The sequence below is a fragment of the Colobus angolensis genome, unplaced genomic scaffold (assembly GCF_000951035.1).
Source record: "Colobus angolensis palliatus isolate OR3802 unplaced genomic scaffold, Cang.pa_1.0 Scaffold153, whole genome shotgun sequence".
Taxonomy (NCBI): domain Eukaryota; kingdom Metazoa; phylum Chordata; class Mammalia; order Primates; family Cercopithecidae; genus Colobus; species Colobus angolensis.
Genome location: NW_012114633.1, coordinates 6,740,802 through 6,768,514, shown reverse-complemented (window position 1 = coordinate 6,768,514; position 27,713 = coordinate 6,740,802). Strand labels below are relative to the sequence as shown.

Below are 27,713 nucleotides of genomic sequence, written 5' to 3'. Positions count from 1 at the left end.
ATGATGATATTTTATATACCTGGAGCAATGGGGTATGCTGTTCCAGCTTGTCAAGACTTCAGGATCATTTAGCAAGATCATGATATACACTTGATATTTATGCTGGGGGTTCTGTTTTTGCTGCCCTCGCTAGTTACGTTACAGGAATGTGTCCACATGACCAATGCCTTGACAGCTTTGGACCCTAAGACTCTACTGGCCTTCCCTATGCAGAGACACTGCCTGTGTCCCTGCAGCTAACAGCTAGAAGAAATACGTTTTTCATGTTGTTTTACTCTTCATCCTTTTCTATAATAAAGCATAGTTCTGAGTATAACCTGTCCAAGGACATTTGATTCCTTTTGATGAATCACCAACCTTAAGGTGGTCTTGGGACCCCCAAAACACAGGAAAGTCAGATTGGGAGGAGAGGAGTCATGAGAAGTGTCATTTTGACAAAGACTTCTAGAAAGTGAGGGAGTAAGCCATTTGGATTTCAGGGAGAAGACAATTCTAGCAAGGAATTGCCTATGCAAAGACCCGGAGGTGACAGCGTGCCTGGAGTATTCAAGAAAGTGTAAGGAGGCCATTGTGGATCAGAATGGATGAAGATAAAGGAGGGGAACTGAGCTGAGAGATGCGGTGGACATTGAGAAAAGGACATTGAGAGCAGAGGATGATGTCACTTAGCACATGCTTGCTGAATGAATTGCTAAATTCCCATCTTTCCTCTAAGGAGGAATATCTTCTCATGTTTCATCAGCTCATGTATTTCTATTTTTGGCAGAACCTTTACATATTCTTCTTAACCTCTTTGTTCTTTCCTGATTAAGAATTTTTGCTGAGTAGGCCGGGTGCTGTGGCTCATGCCTATAATCCCAGAACTTTGGGAGGCCAAGGCGGGTGGATCACGAGGTCAGGAGATCGAGACCATCCTGGCTACCACGGTGAAACCCTGTCTCTACTAAAAATACAAAACATTATCCGAACATGGTGGCGGGCACCTGTAGTCCCAGCTACTTGGGAGGCTGAGGCAGGAGAATGGTGTGAACCTGGGAGGCGGAGCTTGCAGTGAGCCGAGATCAGGCCACTGCACTCCAGCCTAGGCGAGAGACACTCCGTCTCAAAAAAAAAAAAAAAAAAAAAAATTTTGCTGAGTAACCTCAGGAAAAAAATTTACTTTCTCTGTCTTCTTTTCATCTATTATGCCAAACATGACCCTGATCTTAGGCGATAACTCAGTTTGTGCTGTATCGATTCAAAGGAAGGGGAAATCAGTCACACCATGCCTCAGCGCAGAGGGTATATCTGAGCTGAGTCTTAAGGATAAGTATCTGTGATTGAATTCCCAGGTTCAGGGAGCTGTGCTATTCACTCCTTCCCCTCACACCCCCTTTTCAAAACTCAGTTCTGATTTTGTCTTCACAGAGGAGCGCTCTCACGTTAGTCTGAGTTAGGTGCCCAGTACTTACATGGCAGTGGTGACCAGTGCTTTTTCAAACACTTAAAATTATCTCGAGCTTTCCTCACTGGGCTGAAGGCTCTTCTGTCTCTCTCTACCTAGTGCCATCACATGAAGTATCCTTAATAAATCTTGAATAAATGTCAGTTAGTGAATTAGTGCTTGTGATTCTAAGGAAAGATGAAAAATTGGGAAGAAAAAACAAGTCAGGATGATAAATGCCTGTGGAGTGAGTTTGGACAATCTATTTTAGGAGCTTGGGTCAGATTGATTGATTTCCATTGAGAAAAAGGGTCCTTTAGGTAGGCAAGAAGGACCGGAGTCCGAATAGTAATGACTCAGCTCTCTCGTTTGTTCTCTGTTGAGTTGTCTATTGTGTGTTCATTCTTAAGTTGCAAATGTCCTTTTTATGTTATCCATTTCATTAGCTCTGGTGAATCACACTTATTTAAGCCTTTAGTCCTAATGGATAAAAAGTATATTTTATTTGCTCCATAACATTTTATACCTTTGGAGATCATGTTTTTATTCTATCTCATTAATTTCTTCTTAGAATCGACATTTTCTCTGTAATAAATATTAGTTTACTGCAAGTAAATTTGTTTTTGATTCAAACACGCACATATTTTTTTCTTTTTCTTTTAAACCTCAAAGCCAAATAAGAGTTTGGATCCAATCTGGGGCTTAAGCAATGGAAAGGAGGCTTTTCTATTTTACTGATTTTTTTTTTAAATTCAGCACCCTGTTGTTTCTTTAAAAGAAGGAGGCTTGTGTGTCCATATTTGAAATGCTGCAGAGAGTAAACTGATTAAACCCTTTCTATCCCACTTTTCAGAATGCCTAATAATATGGTCCTTTTTCTTTATAAGCTCCTTCGTTGTCCTCAACTCTTTTCTGAACTTTCAGCCCTCATTCCAATTAAATAGGGAAATTGTGCTAGTACTCTGGGAGAAAGACTCGTAAAACTACTTTGTTGATATTGTTTTATAGTAGTAAAAATAAAATGTTTAATTTACTCTTTGCTAGGATATAGTTCCCTTATATTATTTAGGAAGTTTTGCTACTCCCTAGTATCATTCTTCAGTCAAAATTGTTTTTTTCTAGTCAAAAACTCCAGGTTAAGATTCTTATGAAAAAAAAAAATGGTGTTAATTTCTGAAAGGAAGAGGAATCTTGTTATTTAGTTCTTGCTGTAATTATTATAGTAATGTAAAATATTTTTCACTGTCAAGTGTGGGATTAAGCTTAAAATTTTGTACCCAATACTGGGGCTGGAGAGCTGGCTGTAATTTCTGGTGGCCCCTGCCGAAATCCTGCAATTATCATTCCTTTTTTCAGGTGCTTGGCCATTTCTGATCTCTTTCTCCTTTTTCTACCTCTCTCCCTTCATTCCTTTTCTCTCTGCAACTCCTCTTCTTCTGTCTCTTCCCCCGCACCCCTCTTTCATTTAGTAAGTATCCACACACTAACTCTTCTTTAGCTCAAGCTTTAGTATGACTCATGACTGAGTTGGAAACAATAGGGGCTGTCAAGAACCTGATTTTTGCAGAGAGAAGATGCACAGAAAAGGAAAACAAGCCAGAATATATCATGTGTCATTAATCTGGTCAGTACAGAAGAGGAGATCCCATCTGATTGGGCTGAGGGGACATTTATTTGAAAAAGGGACATTTGACCATACTTTGAAGGATAGGTTAGGATTTTAACAGGTAGAGATTTTTAAAAGGGTATTTCAGATGGAAGAAAGAGATGAATAATTACACTGTAGCAGGAAAGTGGGTTGTCTTGGTTAGTGACCAATGACTGTTTATGAGACAGTATAGAACCGGGTTCTGCAAACTTTTTCTGTAGAGTGCCAGATAGCATTGTAGCAAACTTTGCCATTGTAGCAAGTGTAGCCACAGGTAATGTATAAATGAATTAGCATGACCGTTTTCCAGTAAAACTTTATTTACAAAATCAGAGTGGGTCAGAGTTGGCAGGTAGGCTGTAATTTGCCCATATCTGATACGAGTATGATAAGTGGGGAAAAAAGACTAGAAAGGGAGGTGGTGGTCAGATCTCAGAGAATGTTGAATGCTTGCCTGAAGAGTTAGAAAACAATTGATATTATCTTTAGTGAAACCATGATGGTTATGTTTCTACTAATGTTTTAAATACCTAGACATTTAAATTTGGAATTAAATTAAATTAAATTTGGAACCAGATTTCTTCAGGTATTTGTATACCTACCTCAAAACTAAGAGTTCTTGGTAGCTGAATATTTTGTGTGAAAATGGTGGGTAGAGAGCAAACTAGGCCTCTGAATGACCCCAAGAAGCCTGATTTGGGAGATAAGCAGAAACCTGGTATCTTTTGGGTCCCTACCACAGTATCTCCACAGAAGTAGATCAAAAAGCCAGATCATGAAAAATAGGTGAGAATTCATGGGCAAGTCCTCAGATGATCTGGACTCAAAATGTTGACATTCTTACTGTTAAAAAAAAAAATGATAATGTAAACTGATATCAAAGTAGATATTAGTGTCATTGTTTTTTGATACAGGAATTTTTATACATATTCTAAATTAATTTCTACATAATTTCTAGAAGATTGTGTTAGATAGTATAGGAAGTTCTTTTGTCTGTTTCAGTACTCCTTTTCTACCTCCTTTATTGTAATATCAGAAATTCTGTGTTTTTCCTCACGTGTTGTTTCCCCTCAGAATTATACATCAAGAAAAGTCTGTTTTCTATTGCTTTCTGTATCCCCAGTCCCCATCTCGTGCAGATCTGGGCAAAAGTAGGTAATCAGTAAACATTTGTTGAATGAATTCATGTAAATGAACATTTCTATTGTTTCCAGCCATTTTATTCCACTATATTTTTGTGTTCTCCATTTTTCCTAGTTCTCAGGATACATAAACCTCAATAAAGTTTTTTGAATTTATCTCATTAAAATATTGTTTTAAAAGTTTGACCTATAGTCAGTTTATAAAATCTTTTTATTTTAGCAATGTATTCCTATAGGAGATAAAGTTGTAGCATATGAAATGAAATTATTATAGATACTTGCTTTTGAAACATAATGGAAATGAAGTAGGTGAGTCTTTGGATAAATCTGAAAATGAGGTGGCTTCTCTATGTGTATAGTTGTAACCTACCTAATGGTGACAACATAATAGGATGATGTCAGAGTCTCTTGAAAAGAAGTGGGATTGTGATATTTTCAGCCCACCTACATAAAGATGTAAATGTCACCCAAATATATATGTAGTTAGCAGTATTTTTTAAGCCCTTTTGGACTTCTGGTTACCTATTTGTATTCTATAGGAAGACCATAATATAATATTGGTTCTAATATTTTTTTCTAGAATATTCCTTTATACCTATCTATTGTTATTTGAATTTCAGTGATTCTCACTACTGAACGATGCTTGAAACCATCTACTAAATAGTTAAATCTTCTCCAGCAACCTCAGGACCTAGCTCACTGATATGTATTTTATTTTTACTTGTTTCTCTCAACATTTAGATTATGTTTTCTAAGGGTGCAGTTGAATCATTTAATATTGAACCATTTTAAAACAAATAGTGATATGTGGAAAAGATGATTATGTGGGCGAGACATAATGATTATAATTAAGTGACAGAGAAAATAAATATGCTCATTGAAAGCTAAACAATTACACTGGAGAGGGGTAGGTAGACAAAAGCACCTCCAGCTGAAAATCATATATTTAATCATGGAATCTGCCCTGTCTAAATGCCAAAGTATTTTATTTATTTATTTTTATTTTTTTGGAGGAGAGAACTGATAGAGGATTATTAGGGATATATATTGCTTCTGGCTGACTATGCTACTTGCTTGATCAAGCTGTTGACACCATAGAAATCAGAAGCATCCTGTTATCAGAAGTCATAAGCAGCTAATTCTTTGTAACTTTTCCTTTTACTTGAAGTAAAAAAGAGTTGTTCATGCCTCATTAATTACTTTGACCAAGCTTTCAGCTGAAGTTTTTTTTGTTGTTGTTGTTCATTTGTTTTTAAATGCTGCTTTTGCTGTGGCTTGTGCTGGGGTGAGAGACAAACCAAGTTTGAGGATGGGGAAAAGAGGCTCAGAGAGTCAGTCAGTGAGAATTTTGGTTGTGAGAAAATAAGTTAGTAAATATGATGAAAACCAAATCCCTAATGCTTTTCAATAAGAGTTAATGTGGAACGTGGGACTTGGAGTCAGAGGGACTTGCCTGTGAATCCTGGCTATAACCTTATAAGCTGTGCAGCTTTTCGGTTTTTTGTTTGCTTGTTTGTTTGTTTGTTTTGAGACAGAGTCTCTCTCTCTAGCCAGGCTGGAGTGCAGTGGCGCGATCTCAGTTCACTGCAACCTCTGCCTCTGCCTCCCGGGTTCAAGCAATTCTCCTGTCTCAGTCTTCTGAGTAGCTGGGACTACAGGCACGGGCCACCACACCTAGCTAATTTTTGTATTTTTAATAGAGATAGAGTTTCACCATGTTGGCCAGGATGGTCTCAATCTCTTGACCTCATGATCCACCTGCCTCGGCCAGGGTGCTGGGATTACAGGCATGAGCCACCGCACCCGGCCAGCTGTGTAGTTTTAATCTCAATTTCCTTGCTTTAAAGTTGGGAAATGTCTTACAGGTGTGTGTCAGGATGAAACTGGACAATATGTATAAAGTTTCCAGCACTGGGCTGGAAACAACTACAAGGCGGTTGTTTCCATTTTGAGCTAGAGAGGAGCCCATTGGTCAGGCCTGTATTATGCACTGAGTCTACTAAGCACTTTAAGATATAGATATAGGCGATCTCATCAGAGAGGGGATTGTGATTTGGATCATCAAGACTTGACCTTTGCAAATCTATTTTTTTCTAAATATGGTATTTTCTCATCAGACTTATATTAACATTATTGCATGTGAAAAAATAAAATCATCCATTCTGGATTAGAACATGTTTTAGAAAACATTTTATAAATCAAATCCAGCTTCAGAATGTCAGGAGGGTTTCAGTGTGTCTTATTTTGGCAACTGTACTTTTACAAGGATGAAACAGATGGAATATGCAGTTTTTTTTTTCTTTTGCGAATTTAACTTAAGATCTTACCACACATTGGGATTTGTCTGTAAATCCAAGGGCTCTGAGACTCTCTGAAATTGATCTTTTAAACAAATGAATTAATAAAAATTCCCTATTAAATATGCTGTTGAAGGAGCCATTGTAGGTACATTTGGTTTGAACAAGATCTCTTACTGAATTTGAATAGAGAATCCTAATTCCCTTATGAGTTAGTTATGTTCAGTTTGTCTCTCATATGGTTTATCACGCTTTTGGTACTCAACAGTATCCTTAATTCCTTCACATTCTATAACAGGTATCTATGTCTATAAAATAGTGGCCTGGTAAATATTATCCTTTATTTACAGTTGTACATATTTAATATGCTTACTTAAGGAGCAGGCAACAGAAGCAAACTCTGGCTACAAGAAATGAAAGGACTTTCTAGGAAAGATTATTATGTAGTTCACAGATCAGCTGGAAGGGCTGCACAACCCAGCTTCTGGAAGGAGAGGGACTAGGGAAGCACTAGAAAGCACAATGATAAGGCCTCATAGACTTTCCAAGGTAATTCAGTTCCAGCAACCATTAGCATCTCTGTAACTGTATTCATATTTTGAGGTCCAGATAGAATCTATCTGGCCTATACTAGTTGGGTGCTTTATGCTGGTGGCTCAGTAAATTTTGACTGAAGGATTAGGGACTGGGGTGGCTGGGAGAATTATTTCAAATTGAGCAGCAGCTACTTTTTCTCTACACATACAGTTTTTTAATACTATCCAACTACCTATCCAAGTACATTTGGTTTAGAAGCCCATCATGTCATATATATCAGGGGTCTGAAATCCCTTGGACACAGACAGATAAAGATACTGAGACCTATCAGGAACTGGGCCTCACAGCAGAAAGTGAGCAGCGGGTGAGTCAGTGAAGCTTCATCTGTGTTTACTGCCACTCCCCATCACTCACATTACCGCCTGGGCTCCACCTCTTGTCAGATCAGTGGCAGCATTAGTTTCTCATAGGAGCATGAACCCTATTTTGAAATGAGCATGTGAGGAATCTAGGTTACATGCTCCTTATGAAAATCTAATTCCTGATGATCTGTCACTCTGTCCCATCACCCTGAGATGGGACCATCTAGATACAAGAAAACAAGCTTGTATCTTGTATACAACTCCCACTGAGGGGAGTTGTATAATTATTTTGTCATATATTGCAATGTAATAATAATAAAGTACACAATAAATGTAATGCATTTGAATCGTCCTGAAACTATCCCCCTAACCTGGTCCATGGAAAAATTGTCTTCTCTGAAACTGGAGCCTGGTGCCAAAAAGGTTGGGAGCCATTGATATATCTTACTATTATAACCTTTTTTTTTTTTTTTTAACCCAAGTGTTATATTTTCCATTTGAGTTTGAGGACATGGTTTGGCATGAGTATGTGTGTATATGGCCAGGGGATGCTTTTTCTTTTTAATTGATGTTAAATAAGAATTTAAATTCTCAATGATGATTGCAATCATATATTACTTGAGTTAATTTAGTAGTGTCACCCCAAGCCCCACTGTTCCATAGTTCAAAGATGGCTTTGGAGTCCTTCGTGGTGTTGGCAGTGGTGAATCCACATGGGTCTGCAGCCACCTCAGTTCTTGCCTTCTCAGAAGAAAGAATTCAACCGAGGGGTATAAGGCAGAGAGAGACCAAGGGAGGTTTTAGAGCAGGCATGAAAGTTTATTAAAAGGTTTTAGAGCAGGAACAAAAGTAAAGTGCACCTGGAAGAGGGTCAAGCAGGCAACTTGAGATTCAGGTGCATGGTTTGACTTTTGACTTGGGGTCTTACATATTGGCAGCTTCCAGGGTTGCTTTACTTCTCTGATTCTTCCTGCGGAGTGGGCTGTCTGCATGTGCAGTGGCCTGCGAGCACTTGGGAGTGGCTGCACGTGCAGTGTGTTTACTGAAGTTGTACACATGCTCACTTGAGGCATTTTCTCTCACCAGTCAAATGTTGCTAGAGGAAGGTCATATTTCAGTTAAACTCTGCTATTTTACCTCTTAGTGCACATGCTTGGGCCCACTCACCCAATTCCTGAGATCTCATCAGGAAGTTGCTGATCACCAATTTCAGATTTTCTATCTACTGGGAGACTGCCCTTCCCTGGTGCTGGCTGTGACCAATTATTACTATGGAGAGACAGTTTAACAGATGCATGATCATTGCTTGATATTTGCCTGACATTCCTGGTGAGGGTGGGTCCTCTCCTGCCTTGCTCATGTCTGACTACCGACTGTAACAGTAGGTGTATTTGAAGACTGGTGTGGCCTCTTACCATCTGTGAGACTTTGGTCAATTTTCATGACCTATCTGAATCTTCATTTTTTAAAATCAATAAAATGGATTTGATGTTACATATTTTACAAAGGTATATTGAGATTTTTGTGGTCTGTACATATAAGACTTGGGATATAACTGACCAATGGGTTCTTCTTGCCTGCTTCCCAGATACAGCCGATTTATCAAGGCAGGGGAATTGCAATGAAGAAAGAGTTTAGTTCACACAGAGCCAGCTGAACAGAAGACCAGTTTATTTATTACTCAAATCAGTCTCTCCCAAGAATTTGGAGGTTTTTCAAAGGTTGTTTTGTCACAGGATCCTTGGGGTATCACTTTGCCAGCCAGAAACCTTTGTGGCTGGTGGTTTCTTTGCCCGAGTTTTGCTCAGGCCCACTGGGCTCGTCCTTCCCACTTGGCCCAGCAGGCTGCACTCAGCTCACACTACTAGCCTGGATCCCATGCCTGCCGAGGGTGAGCCAGGCACAGAGCAGTGAGGGGTGCATGAGTGAGTGAACAGCCACTGCACACAGACATACCAACTGTGACAGGGCAGGCAGCTCCAGGCGCTGGCATGGGTGCTGGCTCCCTGCAAGGCTGTGGCTGGAACAGGTGTACCTCAAATGGCTTCCACTACAGGCACCAGGGAACGCAGTGGCACCTGGAAGCTTGGAGACTACAGGAACCACAGAGCCTCAAAGAGGGTGTCTCATCCTTCACTCAGGGAGCTCCTAGGTCTGGGCTTCCTGAAGGACTGCAGCTCTTCTGTTTCCTTCTTGTTACCTGCAATGTGGTGAGTGGAGGGGCATATGTCAACCCTGTATGTGTTACAGCTCTTTCAGTCCCAACCATTCAGTGGGACCTGAGTTCTTATCTCACATCCAGGAAAAATGAAGTACACAGACAACTGGAGGGTGAGCAAGGTGAAGAGGTGCTTTATTGAGCAAAAGTACAGCTCTCAGGAGACTGTAGGATGGGTGTTATCAGTGTAGGTATAAATGATACCCTAACGTGGGTAGCTCCTTTCCATAGGCAGGACATCTCAATGAGGACAGCCCTCAGCAGAGAGGAGACCCAGAGTGGGTAGCTCCTATCCAGAGGCAGGTTGTCCCAATGTCTGTAACCCTCAGCATAGAGGAGACCCAGAGCGGGTAGGTAGCTCTTATCCACAGGCAGGTTATCCCGATGAATACAGCTCTCAGCCGAGGGGAGACTTGGAGTGGGTAGCTTCTATCTTCAGTTAGGTCATCTCAATTATTGTGCAGCCCTCAGCAGAGAGAGGATACCTGGAGTGGATAGCTCCTATCCATAAGCAGGTCACCCTAACATCTCTGTGGCCCTCAAGTCAGAGGCGATCCGGAGTGAGTAGCTCCTATCTGCAGGCACATCATCCTGTCCTCTGCCTGAGTCTGGCTGAGTCCAGGGTTTTTATGGGCTTCAGAGTGGAGGAAGTATATGCTGATTGGTCCATGAGTGGGCCAGGAAAATGCACCATAAGTTCTCATTCTGGTCTGTGGGACTGGCAGCCTGGCCTCCATGCTTCAGACCATCCCTGGCCTGAAGGTGGGGCTTCACCAGGGACCCACCCATTCCTGCCCAGGAACCTGACTCCTGCCACCATCAATCATGTTGTCCATGGTGCGCAGGTTTTTTGTGCTGAGGGGTACCCACAATCCTGCGTGGAGCCACCCTCAGCCTCTGCTGTTTCCCTCCTGTGGCCTTCAGTGCCCAAAGTCCGGAGGAGGCCTAGGTGGCAGGGGGCTGGCCTATCAGTGCTATCCCAAGTGTGTGCACATTCAGCTGGGTTGCAAAAGTGCCTGTGCTTGGCCACAACTTTGCTTTGCCCCAGAGCTGGCACTGGGAGCAGGGAGAGGCCAGACAGTGGAAGCAGGCACTTTCAAGCCTGTGAGGGAAGGGAGCTTCCTGGGACCCTGAGAGCAGAGGGATGCTGGGGTCTGCAGCTGCAGCTGACAGGCTGCAGCTGTGCCCAGGAGTGTTGGCTCCTGCCCCACCAACTCATTAGGGGCAGGGCTCCCTCTGGCCCTGTGGATTGTGCAGCCCCAGCTGTGCCTCCCCCACTGCAGCTGGCATCCTCACAGTGGCTGCTCCATATGGGCTGTCACTGCCATCAGTTTGGGGGAAGCAGGGGGTGGGGTGGCAGTGGCTACACAGTGGGTGCTTTCTGCTGATTGGTTGGGTCAGAGATGAAATCATAGGGAGTCAAAGCTGTCCTCTTGAGCTGAGTTGCTTCTGGGTGCTGCCACAGGAGTGGTGGAGCCATCAATTCAGACATTAAAAAACCTGAAAAGACATCTCAAATGGCCAGTCCTTAGGTTCTACAATAGTGATGTTATTTGCAGGAGTAATTGGGGAAGTTGCATATCTTGTGACCTCCAGAAGAATGGCTGGCATTCTACACCTTAGAATTCAGGCTCCTCACATCCTCCTAACCCGATTATCTCACTAGCTTTACAAAGGCAGTTACATTTTTGAGGAAGGGTGATTATTATTTAAACTATAAACTAAATATCTCCCAGTGCTAGCCCGCCTTATCCCAGGAATAATTAAGGTAGCTTGAAGGCTACAGGCAAGAGGAAGGCGGTTGGTTAGATCAGATCTCCCCAACTGTTATAATTGTCTGTTATAATTTTTATAAAGGTAATCTGAGGCACATATATTTATTCTTTACCTTCATTTTTTGATTTTAAGTTGTTACAAACATATTTGTTTTGTAACAAAATACTATTAATGGGTTGAATTTATGATACAATGGAAAAATAGTTTGAGGAACAGCTTAAGACCCAAAGCTTATTTGGTCTTTTATTACTGAATGTTCTTCAATTTATCTCTTAAAAGTAATGATACTAAGGACTACTCAAAGTAATTTGACCCCTCACAAGGTTTTCTATTATTAATGATGCAAAGCAGATGTGTGGATAAACTTTACTTATGTCTGTATCACCTTGGAATCTCTTCCTCATATTTATATTTGAATATATATGAGATTGTTGTTCAGGAAATTGTTTCAGACTGACTAATAGACCTCATTTTAAGGTATGATTTGATATAATCTTCTCTTTGCTATTCTCAATCAATTCTTCCCATCTCCACACTCTAAACTGAGATGATAATTGCTTTTAAGAGAGTAACCAGGCAGATGTAGGGCAATGGTTTACAAGATAAGCTTTGATGAGAGGTGTCCTGAGTTTATGTCCTGTTTCCTCCATTTACTGAGGGTTAGCCATGGTTCATTTTCAAACCTGCAACTCTCAGTTACCAATATGTATAAAATAAAACAACAATATCTCTTCAATGAGGTTTTTTTGGAGAGTAAGTAGAATAATGTACTTAAAAACTAACACAATGCATGGCTCATTACCCCCAGCACATTTTAGTTCTTATTATGGTTAAAATTTTCATAATATACTTCATAAACATATACCGAAATATATTTATATATGTGTGTGTGTGTGTGTGAGAGAGAGAGAGAGAGAGAGAGAGAGAGAGAGAGAATAGTGTTTGGATAACATTTAACCTTTTAGACTCTGGAAGGGATCAGAGCTTTTGGTTTTGTTTGTTTGTTTGTTTTAGTTTGGTGGATTGAACCTTCCCTAGGACTGGGTGATTATTGCAAAAGTTATATTTGTATCTGAAATGTTGTTATGATCCAGAAGCAATTTAAGGTCCAGTTTAACAAAGAACAGACAAGGTATAACTATTTTGATAACAATATTGAGGCTCCATCAACATTGACTAGAATTTTTTATCTGATGTGCTGTTCTTGATACAAATTTTGAGTAAAAATAGGTTTATGCAAATGCATTGCAGCATAATCAATCTTTATATTTCTTATCAGTGTACTCTAATATTTGTGAAGTGTTCTCTAATTGTGGAATAATAATTTTTATTACCAATCTCACATTAAGTGATACACAAGCTTTGTACTGGACACATTATTTCATTTTATTATCTCAAAGTAGCTATTTTCCTGATTTTACATATGAGCAAATGGACTTTGAGAGCTAACTTACCCAACGTCACATGTCTAGGGAATGGCAGAGGTGGATAGTACTGACTCCAGAACCTATTTTACAGAGAAGAGAAAGCATCTTTCACAGAGATGTGATACATGCTTACAAAGGCACTTTCATGGTGGTACAAACTTTCTTGGGCAGACGTTATCAAGATCTGTACTTAAGGAGTAAGACCAGAAGTTTAAGTAAAAACAGACTTTAGTTTTCATTTTCCTCAAGATATGTTGGTTTCTTTTCTTTCTCTTTTTTTAGGAGATGGGGTCACGCTGTGTTGCCCAGGCTGCAGTGCAGTGGTGCGATCATGGCTCACTGCAGCCTTGAGCTCCTGGCTAAATGATCCTCCCATCTCACCCTCCCAAGTAGCTGGCACATGCCAGTACACCCAGCTAATTTCAATTTTTTTGTAGAGATAGGGTCTCACTATGTTGCCTAGGCTGGTCTCGAACTCGTGGCCTCAAGCAATCCTCCTGCCTCAGCCTCCTAAAATGCAGGGATTACCGGCATGAGCCATCATGCTCAGCCTTGTTTTCTTATCAGCCTTGTTTTCTTACATACCTAATGGATAATGCTTTTTGATATTTTAGAGAAGGATTTTTGATATTTTGTATATTTGGCACTGAAAAACATCTTCTGCTTTTCAGACAGCGGAAAAAAATAAAAGAGCTAGCCATGCAGTAGTGGCATTTTATTCTTCTTACTTTGACTACATTTGGAATATGTTAAATCTGTATAACTTGATAGTGTTACAAGATTCCTATGGTGCTGCTTTGACAACCAGAAATCTCTACAGCTGACTCTGTCTGCGTGTTGCTCAGCCCAGCAGGCTGTGCTTGGCTCACACCTGCTCAGATCCCGCACTGGCTCCACACTCAGCCTGTGACTGGACTGGGCATGCTACAAGTGGCTTCTGTGTTGGGTGCTGGCATCTAGACTAGGGGAACATGGTGGCACCTAAAAATTCAGAGATGCCAGTGATCACGGGGCCCCAAAGGATGTTACAACTCTGGCTTGGCGGGTTCCCAAGGTCTGAGCTTCCAGAAATGTTTCAGCTCTCCACTTCCATAACTTGGTGAGCGGGAGCATGTTACAGCTATTTTATTCCCACCACCCAGAGCCCATCGGGCAAATGTCAAGGTTACAGCTTGTTTGTTTCTGCTGCCAACAGTGTGGTGAGTTCTGGGTTCTTGTCCCATGCCCAAGAAGAATAAGGTACACAGACACTGGAGAATAAGTAGGGCAGAGAAGAATTGTATTGAGCAACAAAAGGAAAGCTGTCAGTGAAGAGGCGACCCTGAAAGCAGGGTAGCCATCTGTGAGTCTGAGTCTGGAGTTTTTGTGGGCTTAGAATGGGGAAGTGCATGCTAGTCCATGGGTCATCTTGGAAAAAGCAGCATTCAGTTGGTGAAAAGTCATCATCCAAAAGGAACCAATCAAGAGAGAGAGGGTAAGACAAAGATAGTAGTTCTCACTCTTGTCGTGGACACTGTCCAGAACTGACAGTTCAGTTTTCCAGTTCCAGGCTTTCTTTGGCTTGAAGGTTGGCACTGAAAGGAGACCCATTTCTGACTGTCTAGGAATTTGTCTGTCTCTTGTTGCTATTGATAGCATTAGAGTTAGTGAAACACAATAAAAATGTATTTTCCTTAAGAGAGAACCTCAATCTTCCCATTATTAACTGCTGTCCTTTCTTAATTGATAGGAAAAAGATGGAGTAATATTGTGCCTTAATAACAAATACAGCCATGTGTAACTTAACAATGACAGTACACTATGAGAAATGTATTGTTAGGTGATTTTGTTTTGTGAACATCATAAAGTACTTATACAAACCTAGATGGTGTAGCCTACTGCACACCTAGGTTATATGGTATAGCCTATTGCTCCTAAGCTACAAGCCTGTACAACATGTTACTGTACTGGATACTAAAGGCAATTCTAACACAATGTTAAGTGTCAGTGCATCTAAACTTAGCATAGAAAAGACAAAACAAAAAGACCATACAAAAGATTTTTTTTTAAAAATAGTACACTTGTAAAGGGCACTTACCATGAATGGAGCTTGCAGGACTGGAAGTTGCTATGGGTGAGTGTGAATGTGAAGCCCTAGGACATTACCTTATACTACTGTAGACTATGCAAACACTCCACAGTGGTATGCTTAGGCTATATTAAATTTAGAAAAAAAATATTTTTCTTCAATAAGTTAACCTTAGCTTACTATAACTTCATAAACAAAAAAATTCAAACTTTTTGATTCTTTTGTAATAACACTTAGCTTAAAAGAAACACATTGTACAGATGTACAAATTTTTTTCTACCCTTATTTGATAAGATTTTTTTCTATTTTTAAAATTTTTTACTTTTTACTTTTTAAGCTTTTTTTGTTAAAAACTAAGACACAAATATAAACATTAGCCCAGGCTTACACAGGGCAGGATCATCAATATTATTGTTTTCCACCTCCACATCTTGTCCCACTGGAAGGTCTTCAGGGGCAGCAGCATGCATGGAACTGTCATCTCCTAAGATAACAATGCCTTTATTTTTTTGGAATACCTCCTGAGTCTTTTTTACAATTAACTTTTATTTTTGTGTGTAGAAGGACTGCATTGTAAAATAATGATTAAACAGAATAGTAAATTCATAAACCAGTAATGTAGTCATCAATTATCAAGTTTTATATGCTGTACCTAATTATATATGCTATACTTTCATACGACTGGCAGCACAGGTTTGTTTACACCAGCATCACCACTAACATGTGAGTAATGCATTGCACTGCAACACTATGATGGCTATGATCACTAGGCAATGGGAATTTTTTTAGCTCCATCATAATCTTCTGGAAGATTATATATGTGGTCCATCATTAACTGAAATGTTGTTATGGAGCACTTCACTGTATTAAAATTTATTTCATTTTAGGAAGAATAATGAATTCTTCATTATTATATGTATTTATGTGTAGTTCCTAAGTTTAACAACAGTTTTGTACTGTTATTTAGATATGTTGAATGACATTTAAAGACTATGACATATGCATTATAGGATACAACACGCTGCAATTTCGACCTTTTTCTTTCCAGTGTCTGTATTTATGCTGAAAGTTCAGGTGAATGACATCATCAGTCGTCAGTACCTGAGCCAAGCAGTTGTAGAAGTGTTTGTAAACTACACGAAGACAAATTCCACAGTGACAAAAAGCAATGGAGCAGTCCTGATAAAAGTACCCTACAAATTAGGACTTAGTTTAACTATTATTGCTTACAAAGATGGCTACGTGTTGACCCCTCTGCCTTGGAAAACCAGAAGAATGCCAAGTAAGCACTTAAACACTATTTTTGTTTTGTTTTGTTTTTGCTAAATATAAATGAATTTTTGTCTCTGTTTGGGGAGTATCTTGTTCTGGTAAGCTGAAAACGAGAAAGCTGAAGTCAGTTTAAGGAGGTTAGAAGGGCGTGCCACTTTAAAGAAAGCATTGTCTTGGCCTTTTCAGGCTGCTGTAGTGAAATACTCTAAGCTGGGTAGCTTGTAAAGAAGAGGAATTTATTTCTTGTAGTTCTGGAGTCTGGGAAGTCTAAGATCAAGGTGCCAGCAGATTCTGTGTCTAGTGAGGGCTTTTTTGTTTATAGATGATATCTTCGGTGTCCTCACACGGTAGAACGGGCAAACAAGTTCTCCTGGGCCTGTTTTAGTTCAGAGTCTTATGTCCCAACAGGTAAACTATCTGAAACCTCCCTAACATATTATAGATTTAATTCATTTTTAAAAATTGGCACAAATAATCTTTAAAGAATAAATGTGTAAAGATACATGGGAATCTTGTAAAAATACATCTCCGAGGGGCGATTTGCCATTACAGACAACTAAAATATATCTACAAAATTAACAGTGAGTGATATTGTGCTATAAGTTGTATTATGGTACAAATTGGACACAGTATTTATAAAAATGTTATCTATGATAAGATGCCATTAGAAATCATTGAGAAAAGGTTGGATAGTCATTAAATGATAGATATATTTTGGTTAACTATTTGGAATAAATTAATTGAATCCATATGTGAAAATATATTGCTTAGATCGATCAAATGTGTAAAATAATTATATTAAATAAGAAAATAAACTATCTGACCTTTCAGTTAGGATGGTCTGTTTAAATTTAAAAGCAATAAAAGATGCCATAAGCTATATATGAACATATTATTTTAATAAACTCCTGTATGTCATAAACATAAAAAGCAACTGAGGTTGGAAAAATATTTGAAACAATAAGGCATAATGTCCTTAATATGTAAAGAATTCATACGAATCAATATGAAAATGCCAAGACCCTAAGTAAATAAGGTAAATGGACAAAATCATGGCTTATCAATTTTCAAAACAGGAAATACAAATGGTTAGTAAATATGACAACATGCTTTAATAATCTAAGATCAGTACACCAAAGAAATACACACTTCTTAGATTTTTTTTTACCTTAAAAAAGTTGTTAAATGATTATCTTTAATATTGTCAAACAAGATAGGATCAGCATTCTCAAACATTCTCGGTAGAAGTACAAACCAGCAAAATTACCTCGGTAACAATTTTTGAAATGTTTGTGTCAAAGTCTTCAAAATCTTCATAAACTTTCACCCAGTATTCCACTTTATGAATCTGCACAAATAAACGTATGTTAAAATATTAAATACAGTGGACAGACGTTCATGCACCAGGAAGTTGATGCAATATTTTTGTAATAGTGAAATGGAAACATTCTAAATCTATGGGATTAATGCAGTAAATAAGTAAATCTTGATACCTTAATAAATGAAATATGTGTGTTAAAAATGTTATGAAAAGTATGTTTTGAGAGAAATACATTATTAAATGAAAAAGGCAGGGTAACAGTGTTCTGTATACAATATCATAATTCGCTATTTTAAAAAATCACAGGAATACCCAACAAAGAGCTATAATAAAATATTATTAATGATTGTTCCTGTGGTGGTATTGCAATGATCATCACTTTCATCTTATTTTCTGTGTTCCTCAAGTTTTTCACAGTAGGTATTACATCCCGTTTATAATAGGAAACAATTTTCATGGGAAAAGAAATCTGAATGTGTTTGAGGTTCAGAAAGATTCTCCTCATCTTTAATAGACGTGTGACTGAGAAAGTATCCAAATATGGGATAATGTCTTACTTAAAATCACCTTGACGTTCAAACTGTGACCCTCCCACCTCTCCAATTAAATCCATTAATCATTCTAAATGTTAATATATCCTGAAATTGAAATTATGTTTTTATTTGGTAGTTCTCTTTTCCTATGGAAGGAGAAAAGTATATTTCATTTTACCTCCACACATCATTGTATATTTTTTGTATTTTACTTTTCTCCATATTTTCTTTAAATTCTTTGAAATATCTCAAAATAATAAAAATATTTCCATGCAACTGTGTTTTCTCTTAAGAGATTTGAGGATGCTATCCTATTTCTATTTTAAATACACAGCATAGAGGAAAGATATCAAATGAGAACTTGTGCTTTGGGAACTCCTCAAAACTGATTTTTCTTTTGAAGGATTGATAAGTTTGTTTTGATCTTGCTTGTAAAATGGTCTTTTGTCCCAGCTTCTTGCTCCAATCTTGAAATAATATCTTTCAGGTAATCTGCCATTAACTCATCCCCAACAGATACTTCAGCTGCCTACACTTGTAGGCAGGTTTACCTCCATCCTACATTACTACTAAAGGTTGCCTTTGAATCATTTTTTGTGTTAAATTGTTTCCTTCTCTGCCAGCTCAGGATCCTTTTGGCAAACCACACCATGTGCAGAAGAGCACTGTGCTCTTATGTGAGAAGGTAAAAATGAAAAGTGGATATAGTTATATCTAGAGAAGCTTGAATCATGGAGCCAAAAAAATTTTTTTAAATCTTAATAACAAGTAACAATTAGAGAAAATATATCGGGGGTTTATTCAAGCATTTAACTTGATCATTTATATCTGGGGTTACAGAACATTATTCATCACCTTTGTATAGACTACTACTATCACATGGAACAGATTAGTAAAATAAATAGTGTTAACCAATGTTTTCTTCTTACTTTATTGTGACCTTTTTCCTCCATCGTATTTTATATTCATTCTTCCTTTGTTTTGAATTGCTCTTCCCATCAAGCAGTTGTTCCCTGCCACACACACACTTTTTGAGACTTGCTGTTATGAAACTATATTTGTCCTAGTTTTTTCCCCCTCACGTTAAGTACAATATTCTAACTGTGCTATATTTCACAGTATATTCATCAGTTACACTTTCACTGTTCCCGCAAAGCCAAGCAAATATATGGCTATTTGAAGACACTGTTTTAATTACTGGAAAATTAGCTGGTAAGTACCATACTTCTAACTAAGTAAGCACTTGAAGTTATTGTTGTGTAACTGTACTTCTTCACCAAGAATCAGTGTGAATTATAACTTGAGAAAATCTAAATTGTTCAGTATGATTAGTACTGACTATAAGTTGATCTGAATTGATACTTATTTTCCTGTCAAATGAATGGTGTGGCTTTTTTGTGTAGCAGGAATAATTTTTTCCGTTACTATTTTAGCCCCTCAAATAGGCACATTGTAGAGAACTTCTGTTCTTCTTTCCAAATCACATTTCTTACTGGGGCTTCCATGGTGGGAGAAATTGAGGAAAGGTCAGGACATATTGCTCAGGCCTTTGGGGCTAATTTGCAGATTGCCTCTTTCCTGCTTCCCACATTAAATTTGTCGCTTTCGTGAGAGATGCCTAAGACTTGGTAGTAAAGTATCTGCTCTGGAGATGTGATTTGCCTCACTTGTGTTTCCCAAGGGGAAGAATGCAGAAATCATATTTTGGGTACTGATTCAAACTGTGTCCTCCAATTCTGCTTTACCAGCCACGAAGATGATCATTTCATCCTAACTCCCCGCAACCCGTAGAAACCTCAGAATTCTGTGACTCTTTGATTGCATATTTTAGGAAACCTCTATAAATGACAACAATTTACCTGTTTGTTTTGTATTGGTAAATTTATGTTTAGGTCTAAAGTGTAATAGGAATGACTGATAAAGTAAGAAAGCCCTCAAGGTAGAGTCCAGTAAGAGCGTCATGGTAAAAATAACTCTCTGTGAAAGTTCTTTTCATATTTAGATGCTGTCTTATCTATTCCTAAAGTATGAAACCAGAAAATTTATTATTTGGGAAGAAAATAAAGTAGGGCTTGCTGAACCTTGAAGCAATTTACTGAGTGAGGCTGTAGAATCTCTTACTTATGAAATACTAAGACATTTGCCAGATTTTTTTTTTTCTTTGGGACGGAGTTTCGCTTGAGTTGCCCAAGCTTGAGTACGATGACGTGATCTCGGCTCACCATAACCTCTGCCTCCCGGGTTCAAGTGATTCTCTTGCCTCAGCCTCCCAAGTAGCTGGTATTACAGGCATGTGCTACCACACCCAGCTAATTTTGTATTTTTAGTAGAGACGGGGTTTCTCCATGTTGGTCAGGGTGGTCTTGAACTCCTGACCTCTGGTAAACCACTCGACTCAGCCTCCCAAAGTGCTAGGATTACAGTCATGAGCCACTGTGCCTGGCCAGCTTTTGTTTGTTTGTTTTTGAGACAGCTGGCTCTGTCACCCAGGCTGGAGTACAGTGGTGCAATCTCAACTCGCTGCAACCTCCACCTCCTGGACTCAAGTGATCCTTCCACCTCAGCCTCCCAAGTAGCTGACACCACAGGCATGTACCACCACGCCTGGCTAATTCTTGTATTTTTCATAGAGATGGGGTTTCACCATGTTGGCCAGGCTGGTCTCAAACTCCTGACCTCAAGTGATCCGCCCATCTTAGCCTCCCAAAGTGCTGGGAGCTGCCATGCCTGGCCTTGGCAGAATTTTGAGTTAGTGATTTTTGCTGTGTATGGCAGAATGGTGGATGTGGAGCCTTGTGTGAAAGAATGGAAAGTAAATAAGAACCACAAGTATACAGAGAAGCTATGTTTAATGCTGTTGGGGCCTTAATGAAATTAGCTTCTTCACAGTCCCTCTTCAGTGTTTGTTTTGATGCATCTCTACCCCTTACTGGCATCTTCAAACCCCATTAAAAATCATAGTTTCTGCTGGAATGCATGAAATGGATCTGTGTGACCATGTCCCGTACCAATCCTTTGCCACTGTGCCAAGCAATGGTAAGCACTCATTTGTCTGGAAAGTACTGGCCATGCCTTGGCAGGTTTCTGTGAGAACACTGTGAGTCCTCTTGAATTCTCAAATCCCTTCCTTTTACTGTCTCATTTTCCTAAAAGGTGACCCATTCATAAGGCCAGGCAGGAAAGAATGAATGTTTCATAATGATGTTAAATCTTTCTGTAAAAAATACATATCCTTACCGCTAAACTTCCATAAAATGTTTCATTAGGTTTGTACAGTGGAAATTAAGCCTGTGTGTTTATGTATTTATGGCCAAAGGAGAAATTAGAACATTTAGGAATGTACAAAACCTGACAGAAGCTCAGCTAGACATTTTGCTTAGTGTGCATGTATTCAGTTGTTAAGAAATGTGGTCTTCAAAATAATTAAGCCACATATTTTAAAAGAGCAAGTCGTAGGTAGTACCTGTGAGTGATCAGAAGGCTTTAGATTGTATCCTCAACAACCAAACAAAAGCATATAATTATGCTACTTTTCTTAACTATTTTCCAGGTATTACTTTTTCTAGCTTCAGACACACAAAAACTACAAACTGAGAAGTCTTACATTGTTTCATTTATCATTTATTGTCATGCAACTCTTTAAAAACTGATGTCTTTTCTATTCTAATAATTTAATTGATTGCTTCTGTCTTCATCGGTGACCTTACTAAAGTTCAAAGCAAAAGCTGATGTTTCTGATAATTTCCAGGTGTAAGAGTTGATCTTTGAATTATTAAATTCAAAATCTGTTGATTACAGAAATATCAATATTGTCACTGAATTCTCACTTGATAAATAATGTTAGAAGATACTGAGATATTTATACTTAGGAAAAATTCAGTTACTGAGATATTTATAAATTAAGTACCTGGCATTTGAAAGACTTTTAATGCATGGTTAGTTAGCTGATAGAGAAGCTTACCCACTTAAGTATGTGGCTGAATATCATCAGAGACACTTTTCTGTTGCAAGTTACTGAAAACCCAGTTTAATCTAGCTTAAGCCCAAAAGAAGCATTTATTTATTTCTCTTATAGATGGTAAGTGTAGGAATAGGACAAACTTTAGACATGGCTCGATCAGGACTTCAGTAGAAATAACTGAGAACTGGTTCTCAGTTTCTCAACTCTCCACTCTTTGAATGCTGCCGCGATTTTTAAACAAGCTTTCATTTTTTATTGCAAGATAGCTGTTACAACTACTGGATGTATACCTGCTCACATAAAATCCAGTCCAAGCAAAACACACATTACATCTCATTAACTCTGCTTGGGACAGGGCCCATCATTGAACAAATCACTGTGGCCAAGAGAATGAGATGCTTTTAATTGGTTTCAACCCATTCTGGCATGCACCATCAACTCCACTACTGTTACAGAAATGAGACCCCAAATGAAACACATGGGCTAAAAATGGTCAGTGTGGGGTTCCCCAGAGTGGAAAGAAAAGGGTGAGGAAATTCTGGGCAGCAGAATCAGTCAGTTACAAAGGTGCCTTGTGTCATCTAAAGAAAGGAAAATTTCTTAGTTCTGCATTTAAAATAATTACAAGAGAAGATGCTAATGATATTTAGCAATAATAATAATTGCTTTTTTTAAAGTAAAACATCCTGACCAATGCTGCTATGGTCAACATGCCTTTATCTCTTTGTTAATAAGGTTTCCTTTATTCCAGATGCCAAATCTCAACCAAGTGTTCAGTTTTCAAAAGCCTTAATTAAACTTCCTGACAACCATCATATAAGCAACGTTACCGGCTATCTTACAGTTCTACAACAGTTTTTGAAAGTGGACAATTTTCTGCATACAACTGGAATTACTCTCAATAAACCAGGTATTATCTTTTTGCATAATATAGTTATAAGAAACTTTAGTACACAAATCTTTCATCAAATGTTTAGCTATTTAGATAGCTATTAAATATTCAATATTTAAGCTATGGATAGTACACATCACTTGAGACATAAATCTAGTTATTAAAATGTATATAATAAAAATTCCCTTTATCCAATGAAATATATATTATTCAATGAAAGAAAAACTCTGCATACATTATTTCAAATGCATGGAAATTTTGATTTCTTTTAAATTTATTAAATTTTACTTGATCCAAAGCAGGTAAGGTACAGAAAATAGTTATGATTATTGTATAGCTTTGAAAATTTAATACATTTAAAAATTAAAATTCAGTTCGTATTTTTTTCATAATTCCACCTATTCATTTTTATCCAACTGATGAGAAGTGTCAATAATTGAGATATAAAAAAGTTTATAGATTGGAGTAAGCTATTGTAAATATTTGCTCTTCTCTGTGTAAAATATAAATACTGAAAATACATGTATTTCAGAGTCAACAGCACTCACATTTCTATAAGGCTGTCATAATATAAAAGGGGAACAATGGAATTTTACATTTAAAAATACATTCATAAATAAACCCCTTAAAAACATCATTTCCCTCTGTATATCCATACTTGTTCCGCCATTTTTTTTTTCTTTTGAGATAGGGTCTTGCTCTGTTTCCCAAGCTGGAGTGCAGTGGCATGATTTTGGTTCACTGCAGCCTTAACCACCCAGGTTCAAGTGATCTTCCTACCTAAGCCTCCCAAGTAGCTAGGACTACAGGTGTGCACCACCACACCCGGCCAATTTTTTTATTTTTTGTAGAGATGGGGTTTCGCCATGTTGCCTCGGCTGGTCTTTAACTCCTCTGCTCAACAATTCACCCACCTCAGCCTCCCAATGTGCTGGGATTACAGGCCTGTTCTACCATTTTTACCACTCATTGTAACCTAACTGAAAATCCACTGTTTAAAATAACCTCAAACAGTCTATAATTCTGATAGTTTCATCTTTTTTTCCAGATATTTTGTTTCATTTGAGGAACAGCCAGCAATGAGTGATAACAGGAAATAAGTATTTTGGTTAGATAGTTTTGTTTTGTTTTGTTTTGCTTGCTGTAGTTGATGCTATCAGTGCGCCAGCCAGATGACGCTCATTCTTGTGTTACAAACCTGCTTTTCCTACTGCATACATCTGTGACTGCCTGAGGGCATTCCTTGGTTCCAGGAAGCACACTTGACCGTCACATGGGGCAAGCTGTCAACCAATGACACACAAGAGCTGGTGTGGCTAGGACAACTCTGAGCCAGTGTATGTCCCCAGTGGAACTGAGCTGGAGTTACCACAGTGATAACCTGCTTGTTAACACATCCAGTGTTGGCTCCCTTCCTTCTGAATTATGCTTCTCTTAGTGATAGGTGCCTCCTGGGCTTACCTACAAAATAAACGATTTGCACTCAAATTATTATCTCAGGGTCTGCTTCTTGAGAAGCCAAACTAAGACATCTGCCAAGATTTTCCAGATGTAACCTACAGCATACTGTAAATAAAAACATTTACTAGAATGGTATCTGTACACACTATCACAAATGAAGCTCATGGCTCTGAAGGGTATTCATGGCCAAGACTCATTAGATCCAGTGGAAAAGGGTCACAGTGAACTCTGTCCCCCAACACTGTATTACCTGTTTTTGAGAGTATTCATTAAAAGTTTGGATTATCCTGAGAATGCTGCTATCATGTAAAAAGTTCTAGAGCAGTGCTGCCAAATGGAAATACTCTTCTCTGTCCAACATGTGGCTGTTGTGCTCTTGAAACATGACCAGTGCACTGAGGAACTTAATTTAAATAGCCACATGCAGCTAGTGGTCACTCTATTAAGATTACACAGTTCTAGAGTTCTGTGAGGATAAAAATGTTCTTTCATAAAAGTTTTGTTCTCTTTCTCATTGTTTTAATCAGCCTTTTTTCCCTTGCACCATTCTTTTCTCCTCTGAGTTGGCTTTATCTCAAATGCTGGTGTGTCGGTTTCAACAGTTTATAAAGCCACTGACTGCACAGAGCTGAAGGGTGGGGCTGAAGCAGGTACTTCAGAAAGCCAGCCAACTAGTTTTACTGAATAGTTTGATGTAGTTACTTAACAATTCATATAACATTTGATTTGTGCTTGCAGTGGATGACTTACTAGCAATACCAGCCTATAAAATATATATGGCACTGCTTTGCTCATTTAATATTAGTCCTTCAGGTAATTTACTGCAGTTAATTCTTTCATTTAATTGAAAATTTTCAATAAGCCACTACTTGCCCTGTCTGACGGTTGAAGCCATTCCCGATGATAAGTAGTCATGATAACGAGTACTCTTTCTGTGGCTGCCAAGGCCCTCCACTCTTGCCTGTCTCCCCTGCTGCCCTCTAGCCCTGTGGCCACCTTTCTTTCCTGCACCTGCCAAGATCACTTCTAATTTGGAGGTTTTGGACTTGTTTATTCTGCCTAGAAAGTTCTTGGAGGTCCTTCCCATTTGGCTGCAGCTCAGATGTGCCTTCCTCAGACAGGAGGCCTTTCTTGACCACCTAATTATGTTCCTTTTCTAGATTACCATGCACTTACATTTGGATGGGGGGAAAAACTGAGGAGGAGTAAATACGTGGGGGGAAAAGGATATTTGATAGGAATTATGAAAAAAGTATTGCAGACAATATCAGAAATTATGTATTTATTGTGTCTTTGGGGCCCTTATGAGTGCATGGTGCCGGTAGGGACTCTGTAAATATTTGTTAAATGAATGAACAAAATTCTAGTTTTGAAGCCAAAGATTCAAAAGTGTAGACCAAAAGCAAATAGATAAAAAGTATACTTTCACCATCTATTTGTAAAAATACTGTAATTTTAACATCTATAATTTTATTCTTCATAAATATTCTGGTATATATTATAACTTTGTTTGGCATTGCTAAATTTCAAAAGCAAAAGAAAGGCACTTTCTGCTCCCTCTCTCTGCCCAGAGTGTAACAGACATCTGTGGATAGTTCCTGATATTTAAGAAGCCTTACTATAAATGGTATAATTAAATCTTTAAAACCTTAGGCAAAACAATATAACCAATTCTGTTATCTCCCTTTCTCCTACTTTTCAAGCTTTGAAGTCTAGTATTAGATTTAAAATCTAAGTTTATATTCTTTCAATTGTATGAATAATCAAGTATATTAAGACACAATTTTTATCAAGTAATATTACAGTGATTTTGTTTTATGTTTAATTGCCAAACCTATCCATTAAAAATTGTACTTTTAATCTGAATGCTTTTTATGTAAGAAGTGCAGCTGGATCTGTGGGTTCTAGCACTCCTTGAAACAGATGGTCTTGGAAAAGAGAGGGCCAGATATTTCAAATCCTCATCTGCATTGATGGTGTATGATGGAGCCTTTATTTGAGTATGGTTCTGTAATGAGATAGGGTTTTTTTGGTTGTTGCTTTTTAGATTTATAAAAATATTGAATTGGATTCTAGTGCCCTTATATCAGATGACTTAGATAACTTAGGCTCATATTGATTTATGTTACATTGCATAGCCTGTATTTAGACAATATTTTAAAATTACATTTTAAAAATCCTTAATGTGTATTCAGTATCTATTTGATTTCTATTAAATTAAATAACCCTTGGTGAAATAGAGGAACTACTTATTTTAGACCCATAATAATTAGGTAACTACCACTTCTGTTTATATATGATTTTAATAAACTGTCCTCTTTTATAGGTTTTGAAAACATTGAACTGACCCCTCTTGCTGCAATATGTGTGAAAATATATTCTGGAGGAAAAGAACTAAAAGTCAATGGCTCTATTCAGATTTCTCTTCCTCTTCTACGTCTGAATGATGTAAGTGCAGGGGATCGCATACCTGCTTGGACATTTGATATGAACACAGGTATGTGAGCTAGCTTAAAATATTCTGAATATTTTGCATATTTGTCAGTTGACTAGCTGGCTGTTTTATCTTAGAACTTGATACAACTCTAGTTTTTCAGCAACATCACAAATGTATTTGTTAGTGACCAAAATTGACCTCACTTTAATATAATACAGCTATTGGGGAAATGATGGGAATACACATGTCAAAAAATAGTATTATTTATTCATTCCATTACCTGTTTGTAGCACCACCATTCTGAGGTAGAAATAATTTTTTTAAAGTATCTCTCTTCTTAAGTTTGCTTTTGTTTTGATAAGCTCATAATACCTATCTAAAAGCATGGTTTAAGGCAATTGGGAAATGTATGCTAGTTTCATGAAAAAAAAAATAACATTATGTTATTAAGAGATAGAAAGAGTAATTGTTTTTCCAAAGAAACCCCTTAGATACTAGCTTTGTTCTCTGGGTTTTGCCTCCTAAATAGTAGCTGGAAATATGTGTATATTTTCATCCTCAGCTTCCCTTTGTTTTGTTCATGGGTTCTCATGTAAATAAGGTAGGAGTGTAAGTTACCAAAAAAAGAAAGAAAGAAGAGAAAAAGGAAAATGATCAGCCCACAGCTGAAAAGTTTAGAGGTAAGACTTCCTTGGGTGAGTCATGTACAGTCTAGTTAGTTTCACAGGGCTTGGGCTTGGTTCCTCTCCTCCTCCACTCTCATCTGTTTGCTCTGTATTAGCACCTTTCTAGGATAGGATTTCCCTTCAGAGTGACAAGAAGGCTGTAGGTGCTCTAATGTTATACTTTGCCAGGTTGAAGGCCAGTGCAGAGATTTTCTTAGGAGCTATATATAGCAGAAGCCCTTGGACTCACTGTAGTTGTAGAGTGGAGTTTGC

The 27,713-nt window shown here is 38.2% G+C and overlaps 1 protein-coding gene across 1 annotated transcript in view; it reads left to right on the top strand.

The window, feature by feature from the left end:
• Positions 1-27,713, top strand: part of FAM171B (family with sequence similarity 171, member B) — a 76,097-nt gene that overhangs the window by 37,610 nt on the left and 10,774 nt on the right. Inside the window, exons 3-6 of the mRNA XM_011936505.1 lie at positions 15,947-16,180; positions 19,144-19,236; positions 22,737-22,895; positions 26,665-26,835. Of these exons, the coding sequence (XP_011791895.1) occupies positions 15,947-16,180; positions 19,144-19,236; positions 22,737-22,895; positions 26,665-26,835 (657 nt within the window). The remainder of the gene's footprint in view (positions 1-15,946; positions 16,181-19,143; positions 19,237-22,736; positions 22,896-26,664; positions 26,836-27,713) is intronic.